A 14,404-nucleotide genomic window follows, 5' to 3' on the forward strand; every position below is an offset into this window, starting at 1 on the left:
CTGGGGCACCGTAATCAAGGTTAGATCTGATTAGGGCTCTATACAAATGGAGTAACATGTGCCAATCTGCACCCCATGATGTTGATGAAATAACTCTGAGTATGTTCATTTTTTTCTGGCAAGATGTCCGTAGATATTTAACATATTCCATGAAGTCCCAATTTTCTATCGAAAATCAGACCAAGGAGACGAATGCTGTTCACAACCTGGGATAGAATGCTTTGTTAAGTGTAGCTCTGGATCTGGATGCATCTTCTGTTTGTTACAAAAGTGAACTGCTTTAGATTTAGGACAAGATAGTCAATACCCATTCTGTGCCATCCATAGCTGAATATATTATTAATTGAAATTTAGAGCTGCCTCTCAACGAAGGTCATGTTCTGTGAACTGCAAGAAACTGTCAGATCATCAGCATACAGATATGAATTCACACTGTTCAGAATATTTTTAGTCGTGATTTATTCTTATTGTGAATAAGGTGGCACTGAGAACGGAGCCCTGTGGAATTCCTTCCTCTTGTATATAGGTTTAGGAGAGGGCTTGCCGGTATCGAACTTGAAAAGATCTATGCTGAAGGAAGTTCTGTACGAAATATGGTAAGTGGCCTCTCAGGATACCAAAACGCCACGTAGTGTCAAAAGCTTTCTGTATGTCAAGGCATACCACGACGAGATGCTCATTTCTGATGAAAGAATTCCTGATGTTTGCTTCCACTTTGACCATGAGATCCAGGCCTGATCTATTCTTTCTGAAACCAAATTGATCATCAGAAATTAGATTTTAAGTCAAAAAACGAAGTGAGTCGATGGTGAATTATTTTTTCCAGAGTTCTTTTTTCTAGTGAATTATTTTTAATTTAAGCAGCTGGTGAGAGAAATGGATCTATAGTTTTCAGGAATAGAATGATCTTTCCTTGGTTTGGGAATTGCCAGTATATAGGAGTGATGCCAGGAACTGGGGAAATAATGTTCAAGAAAGATGTGATTGAAAACGTTCAGCAATGAAGAGACTGATTCCTTATTTAAGTGCTGGAGCATTATGTAATATATTCCACCGGAGCCTGCAGAAATGTTTTTTTGAGGTAGATATAACTTCTTGAAGTTCAAGCAACGTAAGTGGTTGATTGTAGGGTAAAGAAGGTTTAGGTCTGAAGTTCAGTTAGGATTTTTTTTTGGCTGTTCTTTGATATTCTGGAATGATGGACCATATGCTGTCGAGGCAGACAACTGTGAGAATACAGTCCCTAGGGCATTCACAATCTCTGCAGGAGTAGAAAGCTCCTGCCCATTCCAATTCAGAAGTGGAGAGGATTAATGGAGGAAATTTGCCACTTAACTGTTTTATTTTTCTCCATATTATTCTTGTATCAGTATTTTTATTAATTGAGCTTGCAAATTGAATCCAAGAATCTCTTTTAGCTTTTTTTCCCGAATTTGACAGGCCTTGGCTCTAAATTTCTTGCACTTTATGAGATTGACGGTGGTAGGATGTTTACGAAACAAATTCCACACCTGGTTTTTTTTCTTTTTTGTACCCTTACACTCTTCGTTCCATCAATGATTAATGGCTCTATGGATTTCTGACAGCGATTGTGGAATTGCAGTAGATGCAGCTCCCAGTATTTGTTTTGTACTGTGATCAGTAACTGTGCCGATAGGACAGGTTTCAATAATCTGATCATCAAAGGTCACATTGGGCGTGTACTTTGCCCAATCTGCTTTAGAAAATTTCCATTTTTATATGGTTTTCTGATATTATTGAATGTGATGCTTGAATTTTACATATCAAGGGGAAGTGATCACTGTTTAGTGGATCTTCAGGGGGGGAGACAGGGATTTGAAGTATCTTTTTAATCTTCCCAGTTTTAATTTTTTGAATTTTATTTTTAATTTTGTTTCTTATAATGCTTCAAATCTTGAAGCAAAATGGAAGTTAATCTAATAAAAATTATGGAAACAGTAGCTAATTATCTTAATTACAAATTTCTTTGAAACTAGAAGCTCTGCTACAAAAGTGCTTAACTTTGTCTTAACAGCCAAGGAAGGGTTTAATGGGAATTGACATGGCCAGCCATTATTTATTTATATACTGCTTTTCTTTGTAAGCCCTGCAGAGTAATCATCTCCTATTAAGTCTCCTTATTTCTTACAAATCAAATGTAGTGTTTTATCCTATAGCCTTAAAAACCTAGAACCTTTTCCACTAGGCATTCAATTCAATAGTCGTGCACTAGCTATTTTAAATATTTAAAAATTGGTATGCATTGCTTATAAGTTCATATGGTGCTGTTGAATCATAACAATATATTTAATGATCAAATTTCTATGATTTGTGTCAATTATTACAAGACTTAGGGGAGCAAAAGGGTGCTATTACCAGGAAAGGCTTCAGCTTTGCAAATTGCAGCATCTAGAGACTAGCCACTTGTGAGATGATTGATGTGTTTAAGGACTTGGATGGATTGAATAAACTCAATGCTGATGGGATCTTTCCTCTTGCTCAGACTAAACACATGAGGAGGTGCAAATTAAAATTGAGGAAGGATAATTGGCAAGTTAGTTATGTGCAGAAATTTTCCTTCAGCCAGAGAGAGAGAGAGTGGTTTATTGTTGGAACAAACCCCCATCTTGTGTTGTGTTGGGTAGTTTGAATAAATTCAAGGAAGAACTAGATAAACTGTTAGAGGATATGGACAGATGAAATGGAAAGTGTTGATTTCTTTTTGGCTGATGCTGTATAAGTTTCCTTTTTTGCATCTTTTGCCACTACTACTACTGATAATCATGATGAAAACTATTGCACTTTTGTCATCTATATCTTAACTTTTGTCCATAAATTTAAGTAGTTGTACAATAAAAGACAGACTTACAAGCTGTAGAGGCTAGATCTGGAGAGAATGTAACATGCTTTGCTATAGCAGCCCAGGGAGATGGAACAACACTGTTTTCGGAAAAAAATTTATCAATAGCTTTCTGAGCTTTTTCTTCCAGGTCAGCATCAATGCTAGAAGAAAAAGAAAGGCAAAGGAATTTAAAGCATTATTTCTCATTATAATAAAACAAATTCAAAAGATAATTAATAATTATTACATCACTCAAAAGTTAATACATGGAATAAAATTAGAAATTTTACGCAAATTTATTTTTTATACTTCATGAAGTTTTATAAAGTAAATGTTATCTACTCAATTTGGAACTGAAATCTACATGGTACATTTGATAATAAATGTCTTTTTTAAATTCAAAGTGTCTTAAATTTTTTTTTTTTTTTGCCTTTTTTATTGACAATTCAAATCCAGCAATGTGACTGTTTTATATTCCATACAGATACACTTTTTTGCATTAAGTTATGTGGTTTATGGTAGTAATTTTATTTTCACTAAGGCTCTCTATTATGTGTATTAACACTGGCATGATATTATATGTTAACCCAAAAAAATCAGATTATATTTTACAGAATTAGTCTGACAAATTTATATTTCTTTTCTTTACAATATTATAGGCAAAAGCAATGTCTATTTACCTTATTCTGCAGGGAACAAGCTTATATAGCATCAGCTGAAGGATTAGTGGGAGAACCCAATTTACACCATCTGTCTATCCTCTCTAATAACTTGTCTAATCCTTTCTTAAATTTATTCAAACTACCCACTTCAAACAACACCAGATGGAAATATTCACACATCTATCCTGTAGTCATCCTTTTCAACTTTAATGTCCTCATATATGTGTACCATCCAAGAAAGATTAAGGATGGCAGCAATATTCAGTTTATTCAATCCATTTAAGTTCTTAAACATTTCAATCAGGTCTCTATGTATATGCCTAGCTTCTAGATGCTGCAATTTACATAAATCAAGTCGCTTTTGTGCTCTTGACTAAGCTTGTTGCTCTTTTCTACATCTGTTCAAAAAGATCTACAATCCTTCGTAAAACAAGGTTGGTTAGGGTTTAATGGCACAATAGCAGCTTAGGCTATAGAGAACCAAGTAAAATGGAATAATAAAAATATATAATATAAAATAGTATAATTACTTAATATAGAGTAATATTAATATAATAAAAACAGTTAAAAGATAAAATTATAGAAACACAATAAATGAAATTATATAAATTAATAAGTTGTAAAAACTTCAATGTTTCTGATATGTTGTCATCATCTAGTGAAGTCTGACTGAGTGTACGGCTCAGATGTGTAAAAGAAAAATGGCACATCGATTATTAAAGGATGCAAATTCAATTAAATGTCAGAATTGTTAAAAAATGTGTCACAGTATCTAAATATAGTATGATCATTACCCCCCCCACCAGCAAATACAAATGCACGAGGTGACAATGTCCCATGACCAAGGCCAACTTCCTCCAGGTGAACCCTGTAGTGACTAGACAGCACATCATAATTATGGACTTCATTTGGTATAGCTTATTGGATGAGGAGTGCATCTCAACCCTGATAAAGCCTGTAATACACTTAAGAGAGTCGGTGTAGACAAAACACCTTTGGTATTGGGGAGATTTTATATGATCCAAGCACAGTTCTACTGCTTACAGCTATGCAATGTATATACTACATTTATGGGGGATACAACTGAACACATTTTTTTGGGAACACAAGCAGATCACTAATACTTCAGACCTTACGCTCTATAAACCAGCAGGAAGTCAGAATACCGAGCTGTATGCTACAAAGAGTTACCAATAACAGAGATGTGTTGATTTTCAGCTAATTCCTAAGAGTGAAGTCACAAGATGGAGGTTTCATACTCAAGGGTTTAGGAGGATTTGGCCAGCTGATGTGGATACATTATCCAACATAAAATTTGTTTTCAGCTAGCCCTTTGATCCTGATACCAAAGGTGCAATTGGTAGTTCTTATATGCATTATACAAATTGTCCCATCATGTCATAAAAATGGATGTCCATGTGGAATAATCTGGCAGGGATTTTACTTTTATGGAATGTCACAACAGCTTTTGGTGTCAAAGCATCAGTAATGACTCACTGGCTTTCACGTAAATAGTCTGGATGGTGAAAGTATGAAATGATTAGGTGGCAATTCATATTGCTCTGTGGCAGACTGAATCAAACCATCAAAGAACAGAACTTCTAATAAACATTATCACAGTCAAGTTTAGATCAGACAAATGTTCGAAAAAGGCATAATAATGTACTTCCACCTACTCCCCCAAAATTGGAGAAGACAGCACAGAGCATGTTTGCACATGTGCATTTTACTTGAGTAGACAATTATGTTGGAGAACAGCTTTGATTAAAAATAAGTCCCAGAAATTTTGTTTCTGCTATTATTGGAATAGTTTGTTTTTTTTGTCCAATCTTGAGTTTGGAATCAGGGTGAAGATTCTGTTTGCAACAAAAATGCATACAAATGGTCTTTTTAGCTAAAAATTTGAACTGATTGGCCAATGAGGAAATAAGGTTGTTGCACTGTAACTATCATGTACAAGAGTTTACAGAAAGTGCTAAAATTATCTACATTGAGGACTGATGGAGGAACCCTTTCTGTAATAGAGTTCACTTTGAACTGCAAAAAGTGCAACATTGAAGATAGAGCCTTGGAGAACTCCTTCCTCTTTTCTAAAAATCAGGAGAAGTTAATTCTAACACAAACTTGAGTATACACTGCAGTTTTGATATACGGCGAAACTTCTCCTAACGGACACCTCTTGTTAACGGACATCTCTCTACAACGGACATTTTCAAATTCCCCAACTCACCTCTATTGGTTTTAACGTGTTTGCAGCTTCTGTCTAGCGGACATTCTCTGTAACGGACGCGGACAGGCAATCTGCACTGTTTCGTTTAGATTAGCACTTAATTTGATCTCCCCATAACGGACAGCGGGCGAGTTTACGGCCCTTTTTCTAGGAACTTTTCTTCCACGTATTGCCTCAGTCGTATGTTTACTTTCTTTCCGATTCTCTGAATTTTATCAAGGTTTACGTTGCGGTTCTAAACCCCTTTTCAAGAATTTTAAGGCACGTGTAAAACTTCTGATGAATTCGGTGTGTGCAGGAGGGGGGGGGGAATATGGTCAGCCTTTCGTCTTTTCAGTTTCAGTTTTGTTCAGTGTCGTGTGAAGTGCACAATGTCTTCTCGTAAACATTTAACTTTAAAAGATAAAGTCAAACTCATTAATGCGTATGATCGGCAAAAAAATACAGTTCGCAATCTCACTGCAAAATTCAAAATCGGGAAGACCGCAGGTAAGCAACATCCTAAAGAAAAAAAATGAACTGCTCAAACAATTTTAGCAACATGGAAATGATCAGATTCAAAATCATTCCCGTAAACTGTTGGACTTCAAATTGACAATGTTACGTGTGAGTGGTTTTGTCGCGAACGTGCTAAAAAAATTCCCATTTAATGGGCCTATTATTAGGGAAAAGGCTTTGGAGGTTGTGAAATCTAGAGTAAATGAGTTCAAAGCTTCTGTGAGGTGGCTAGACAAGTTCAAAACTCGGCATAAAATTTCTTGGAAAACCGTAAGTGGTGAAAGTGGATCTGTTGATACTGGGGTTGTAACAGAGTGGACCGTCAAATTGGAAGATTTATGTCATGATTTTGAAGCTAAGGGTATTTACAACTGTGACGAAACAGAGTTGTTTTTTAAAGCTCTTCCTGAAAAAACAATGAGTCTAAAATACGAAAAGTGCCAGGGCGGAAAAATTTCTAAGGAACGCTTGACTGTACTATTGTGTACAAATATGCTGGGAGACTTTGAACAACCTCTTGTTATAGGAAAACCACAAAATCCTCGTTGTTTCAAGGGCATAAAGTTGAATCTTTTGAATGTTGACTGGAAGTCTAATAAAAAAGCGTGGATGACATGAGATATCATGAGCGAATGGATAAGTCATTTTAACCAAAACATGATTCGTCAAAACAGAAAAATTATTCTTTTCATGGATAATGCTGCATCTCACCCGCACGTTGAATTGTCCAACATTCAAATCGTTTTTCTGGCACCAAACACATCTGCAGAGTGTCAGCCCTTGGATCAAGGGATAATAAAAAATTTTAAACTTCACTACAGAAAACATGTTTTAAGACATCTCATTGCAAATATGAACGATGTAACCTGTGTGAGTGACCTTGCAAAGAAAATCAGCATCCTAGATGTGATTCAATGGATTTCCTCTTCAGTAAACGCAATTAGAAAACAAACTGTCGTGAACTGTTTTGTAAAGTCTGGCTTCTCAAACGCAAAAATTGAAGTTGTGAACAGCAATGTGGAGCACCAAGACCAAGAACTTCAACATCTATTGATAATGTACGATACTTCCGCTACAAGTGACCCTGGCTACAAAGATATAGACTCGAACCTCAACTACAGAAGATGGCGCTCTAGATATCAACATTATCATCGATATTTTTCAAGAAGTTCCCCATGAGGATGAAGAAATGGAAGGAGGTCATTCTGTCGAAGAACATATTAACGATGAACCACCGATGAAAATAGAAGAAGCGCTCGTACAAATGAATTGTTTAAAACTGTTTTTCGCCGCTAAAGAAGATACTGGACTTTCGATGGTTTCTTCACTCCAAACAAATGTTGAAAACAAAATTATCAGCCAGAAGAAGGTGCAGAAGAAAATAAGTGATTACTGTATGTATTTTTCTTAAGAAAGTCATAATATGCATAGCACAATTGTATGTATATTATTTACAAAAATATTGTTCAAAATCTGTATATATTTTAATTTAATTTTACATTAAACGTTTAATAATTTTCTTTTTTTTTTTTTTTTTCTCCCTCAGACTTCTTGTTAGCGGACACTTCTCTCTAATGGACACATTTTCGTTCCCCATGGCTGTCCGTTAAAGGGAAGTTTAACTGTGTATATATATATATATATATATATATATTCATATAAATTAGAATAAGGTTTAAAATAATAAAATAATGCCAGCAGTACGGCCAGACAAGAGCGAAAAAAAAAAATTAAACCTAGATTCAAATCTAACAACAGGAAGGGAAGAGAAAGGTAACAAGAATAAAAATATATTGCAACGGAAACTCTAAATTAATTTAGAAAATCTAATTATACGAATGATAATTCATTGAAATTTAAAGCCAATTAAATAGAAATTTAGCGGTGGCCCCTCTGATGGGCACCAGGTCCAAATTTATGTGAAATATCACCAAACAGAGATTTAAACCATTCACAATAAAACAAAACAAAACAAAGATAGAAAAAATAGACTGACCATTATGCCCCATCTCAACAGAGGACCACAAGGCCAATAATGGTCACGGAATCGCTGCATTTCGAACGTTAAACAAATCGCCGCAAAGGCGAAATGATCGCAAGATCAGTCCGCCACACTGATCCCCAGATCGAACTGCCAATGCAGGGAATTGAACAGCGGTGGTCCTGATGCAGCGAAAATCAAAAATAGAACAGACAAGAGCACTCCAGTGCAAAGCCACACTACTGACAAAAGTAAACTTAACCCGTTTATATAAACGAATAATAAACTATAGATGGCAGTACAGGCACAGTGTTAGCAATTCGCCAATACTATCATGTGACATAATTATATTTAAATAATGTTGGAAAAGAAGTATTACTTAATAAAAATAAAAAGTAGGGTGCAGCACACATCAAAGGCAGCAAAAAGCATATTCCTCTACATGATGCTTAAAACAGTCATATAAATTAGAATAAGGTTTAAAATAATAAAATAATGCCAGCAGTACGGCCAGAAAAGAGCGGGGGGGGGGGATTAAACCTAGATTCAAATCTAACAGGGAGGGAAGAGAAAGGTAACGTTTCTCTCGTTTATATAAACGGGTTAAGTTTACTTTTGTCAGTAGTGTGGCTTTGCACTGGAGTGCTCGTCTGTTCTATTTTTGATTTTTGCTGCATCAGAACCACCGCTGTTCAATTCCCTGAATTGGCGGTTCGATCTGGGGATCGGTTGTGGCGGACTGATCTTGCGATTGTTTCGCCTTTGCGGCGATTTGTTTAGCGTTCGAAATGCAGAGATTCCCTGACCATTATTGGCCTTGTGGTCCTCTGTTGAGATGGGGCATAATGGTCAGTCTATTTTTTTTATTTTTGTTTTTGTTTTGTTTTATTGTGAATGGTTTAAATCTCTGTTTGGTGATATTTCACATAAATTTGGACCTGGTACCCATCAGAGGGGGCACCACTAAATTTCTATTTAATTGGCTTTAAATTTCAATGAATTATTATTCGTATAATTAGATTTTCTAATTTAGAGTTTCCGTTGCAATATATTTTTATTCTTGTTACCTTTCTCTTCCCTCCCTGTTAGATTTGAATCTAGGTTTAATTTTTTTTTTTTTTCCCCGCTCTTGTCTGGCCATACTGCTGGCATTATTTTATTATTTTAAACCTTATTCTAATTTATATGACTATGTTTCAAGCATCATGTAGAGGAATATGCTTTTTGCTGCCTTTGATGTGTGCTGCACCCTCCTTTTTATTTTTATTAAGTAATACTTCTTTTCCAACATTATTTAAATATAATTATATATATATATATATATATATATATATATATATATAAAACAACCCTGGATAAAAAGTGGAAGGTTATAAGCGGATGATAACCTCTAGGATCAAATAAATGGAATTTTTCTTTTAAATATCATACCTCCAAGTTCTGTTTTATGCTTTTTCCATTTCAAACGAAACTGATACCAAGTACTTATGCTTTATGAAATCACCATAAATGAATGTTTCCAACTGAATCATAGTTAACCAACTTCTTTGGAAGCCACACTGTCTTTTTAAAATAGTCATTGCTTCATGGTAACATAAAGCAAGCATTGACATTTTTTCCAAACACACACATAAGCAGCTAGTCAGAATGATAATAGGAATTTTTAGGATCTTTCCTGGCTTTGGAAATCAACTGATCCTTCAAATAGATTCAATTACAGAGCAATAGATGTGGTGGAATGTGAATCATCTCATACTGTATATCACATCACGGGTGGCCAACTTAATTTGTGATGCAATCTCCTTTTTTCCCCTTCAAAATGTGTTGCAATCTACCATCTCAAAAGTTTCATTGCACATGGTCAAAAAGAGAATCTGTTATTTCTAAAAATGCATCTTTGATGAATTGACCATCACAAAATGGTTTGCATTTTTTTGCAAGAAGATGACTCACTTTAAATGATGCTACAGTTAGTGCTTTAGATTGTAAATTAGGTGCCATGAAGAAATTTTGTTGTGCAAAAAATCTGGATTTAAGTTCTTTTAATTTATTTTTTCTAAGCTCACTATTAGGTGGAAAGTCTGATTGGTATTTACCATGGAGTGCAGTGAAGTGCACTTTCTAAATTTCCTTTTTTGGGTATAGCCAGGGAAGCATTGCAAAATCAAACAACATTTTTCTTTTATCATTGCAAAAAAGTATTCTAGTTCCCACTCTTGATGAAAATGATACGTTTTAACTCTTTTTCGTAGTATTAATTTTAAATCAAAGAGTATTAAATTAACGTATAAGTACTATCCAGTTATTAATATTAAGTAAGCTAAATAAGAATTCGATACATACACCATGCTCTCCATGATGCGTGAATTTTCACTAGATAAGCCTAGCTTATCTATTGTTTCACTACTCTTACTGCGGGGCAACAAGAGTAGTCACGTGATTCAACGGATTTGTAATAAGCGTACGCAGTGGGGCGCATAATAATAACATTTAGATTTTGACTAATCTATTTTTTATATATATTTAAAATTCATTGTGATTGACCAAAATTAAAGCTGCAATCGACTTGTTGTCTACCCCTGCTGTATATCATCAGATCCTGGAGGCTCTTTCATGCATAGGGTTAGTGCAACCAAGTTACTGGGAGAATGCACATATAATGGTTGTTATATGTTTAAATGGAAATTTTTCGTCCCCATACTACTTCCCCATTCACTAAGAGGGGCCACCACCAGCCACCTGATGAGAAGCTAGTAACTTTGAATCAACTGTTCTGGTGGTGTCTCAGACTTTTAAATGCATGGTAGATTCACTTACTGGGTGATGCTATGCAATTTAAAAAGATATTAGCAACTAAGGCTGAACCACTGATGACAGTTTTTATTACTAAATGGACATAACACCAAGCTTAATTGATCTTTGGAAGGAACAAAATGTTCTCCATGATGGACCTAAAGCAGTAATGTGCTTTATACCTGTCTGAATTTTCAGTTAACTAAAATTTTAGATGACTAATATTCATATAACTGAAATTCTACAATACAGCAAGTTGTTTATACATTAAGATGGCTAGGAAAATTTACACTGGATAGTTAGTAGAATACATTCATTTCCCATATGAATGAGCAACTTTTGTTGTTGCTAATGTTCCCACTAGGGCTTACAATACTGGGATACCGGTAATTTTTACCGGTATTCAAATACTGGTATTGATACAAAAATACAGGTTTTTCGGTAATTTTTTTAAAAAAAAAAAAAGTGTATAATTTAATCACATAAAGTTTGTAAAATCACCTTTATGTGATTATGACGTCCTTATTTCTACTAACAAATGTTTGATAAATCATTGATAGGGCACCATGCAACACTGCAACCTGTCCACAATTCTTGGACAACTTCATGTCTGACCACATCGTTAACTCCCAAGTCCTGTTCTTCTACTACTGACTTTAGTTCAACTCCACCGAGTGTATAGGTTATTTTGTTGTTCTCCAGGTGTAAGACCTTGCATTTTTCTGAATTAAAGCATATAGCTGCCACTTTTCTGACCATCCAGGAAGTCTATCTAGGTCACTCTGAAGAAGCTCTGCTTGGTGGCAATCATTAACTACTCTACTGATCTTTACATCATCTGCAAGTTTAGACCTCACACCCTTCGTAGATGTCATTTAAGATAATCAAAAACAACAGTGGTCCCAATACTGATCCTTCGGGAACCCCGCTTCTTACATTAACCCAATCTGAGGAATAACCATTTGTCACAATCTCCTGCCTGGTGCCCTCAAGCCATTGTGCTATCCATCTAAGAATTTTCCCTATGATTCCAGCCTGCTCCAACTTTTGGGGTATCTAATACTATCCCACGCTCATTACATAAGGGTCCAATCTGATTTGTCCTTCTGTTCTTTGCATTTATATATGTGAAGAATTCCTTAATTGCACTCTTTGCTCTCTTCTTTATTCCTTATCCCCACTCTTTGCTCTCTGCCAGACTCAATAAAGATACTATAGTGAAAACTATATTTCGCTTAATAAAACGTCTTTCTCCTTCAGAAAATGATGAACATAATTCAACCATGGAAAACCAACATGGAACATCAGTGTTCTGCAAATTCTCTCTAAAATAAGAAATTGCCTGACTCCAATGAGATTTTAAAAGATGAACTTGAGTCGGAAATTAATGAAATACTTTTAACAATTTTTGCTAAAAAAGTTCAAAGCCTAGAAAATATGGACTGAGATTGTCTATCGATTATCTCAGTACCAGAATAGAATCCGAAAAGGCGGTTTCTGCCATATCAAATATGTACCAAAATTAGATCCATTTTAAATTATCATACTATTGATTGCTGATGTTTCTTAAGAGCTCACTTTATTCGGACAGGCAGTGTGGATGCTTAAACATAACTAAACTTTGCAGTAACAATATATATTTTTTTGTTTTTAGAATATTTATTATTGCAATAAATGTTTATTTAAAACTTGAATTCAAGTAATTACGGTACTTGTTTTTTCCATACTTTATGAACTGTCATCAAAGCTTACTGAGAAAAAAGTTTGTTTTTGGAATACCAGTATCCTGGTTTCATAAATTAAAAATACCAAAATACCGGTATTAAGATTTTGACCGGTATTGTAAGCCCTAGTTCCCACTTATTAGAGCAGTGAAACTAGCAATTCAAGAACACTGTTTCTAAAAGTTACACTACTGACTGAGTGCACATCTCTGCCTACATTTTTTTTTTGGTAATCATTTTGTAATAGCAGGTATGGTAGCATTCTTCACCAAGAACATGTCTTTTCCATTTACTAAGTGTGCAGCAGGAAAGTTGCGGATAAAGTTTTCCTGGACTCTATTTACCTTTCCTGCACATTTTCTCAGATCTATCATGTTTATAAGGTCAGTTGGCAAAATTTGATAATTTCAAGGGAGCATTATAAATGGTTTCTAAACTGTTATTTAAGTTAAGAAATGCATGCAGAAATATGCTGCAGTTTGATTTCCATATATTTGATTAACTATGCTTGATCAATGGCAGAGTTTTGCAGAGCAGCAACTGAAGTTTACTTACAAATGCAAGACAACATATAGTAGTAGTAATCCCAGAATAACATACCAACTGTGTGGGACCACTCAGGGTAGTAGAGAGTGAAAGAGATCTGGGGGAAATTATGCAGTCAGACATGATGTTTTCTGAGCAGTGCAGATGCAAATGGGCCACTAGGGCAGCTCATGGGAGTCAATGATGCACAGGAATCTAGTCAGCAGGGATAAGGAAGTGATTTTTCCATTATATAAGGCAGAGTTTCCCAAACGTTTGCAGTTACGGAACACTTTTCATCTCACAATATATTTACAGAATACAAGTTTAGAGGGGGTCACAGAATTATTTGCCAGTATTTTATTACATACGATGCACTGTGCATCAGGAGCATATATTTCCAACACATGTAAAGCCGAAATTCAAATAACTGTCATCATACTTTTGTTTTGGTATTTTATTAGTTGGTTCCTTTTTTCACTTCGGATTTTTGGGTAACAAAAGGCTGCGATTGTTTATACTCACTTTGAACTGTGACAATATTGTGTTCGTTTTCATCGCTGCTTGTTTGAAAGTTCCTTTTTTCAACCACAAATCCATGGTCATTTATTTTAATAATATTTCGAAATAATGATAATTATCAAAAAAAAAATTTATACATGTGAGTTTAGTTATGATAACAATTCGCTTCTCCCTTTCTTTCAACCCGTGTACTCCAGGGTTAAAAATCACATACGAATGGCATATAAGATCACTACATTGCTACTTTTTCGTAGCTGTCATCACTTCTATATATACATCTCTATGCAAAAATCTGCCAAAATAAAGCGTTCTGTGGTCTATTTGATTAGTCTATGCCATAGTATATTAATAATTGAAAAAAAAATAAAAAATAAAAAAACAATAATAATAAAATAAATAAAATAATGTTAAAAATTATAATGATATAAAAAAGTGGTGTATGCTACAAATATGCAACACATTTATTATTATTTTTAATTATTAGTTATGATGTTTCACGGAACACTTGTTCACAACTCATGGAAAACACTAGTGTTCCGCAGAACATAGTTTGGGAAACACTGGTCTAAGGCAACAGTTAGGCCACGTTTTGGGTACTATACAGGCCTGGAAACCTCATTTTAGGAA

General features: G+C 34.9%; 1 protein-coding gene across 1 annotated transcript in view; it reads right to left on the bottom strand.

The window, feature by feature from the left end:
* The window catches only part of LOC150089451 (protein aurora borealis-like), a 119,396-nt gene that overhangs the window by 79,588 nt on the left and 25,404 nt on the right, over nt 1-14,404 (bottom strand). The window contains exon 3 of the mRNA XM_090389986.1: nt 2,870-3,003. Within this exon, the coding sequence (XP_090246112.1) occupies nt 2,870-3,003 (134 nt within the window). The remainder of the gene's footprint in view (nt 1-2,869; nt 3,004-14,404) is intronic.

Source organism: Mastigoproctus giganteus, chromosome 2 (assembly GCF_048544385.1).
Source record: "Mastigoproctus giganteus isolate SK-2022 chromosome 2, ASM4854438v1, whole genome shotgun sequence".
Classification (NCBI taxonomy): domain Eukaryota; kingdom Metazoa; phylum Arthropoda; class Arachnida; order Uropygi; family Thelyphonidae; genus Mastigoproctus; species Mastigoproctus giganteus.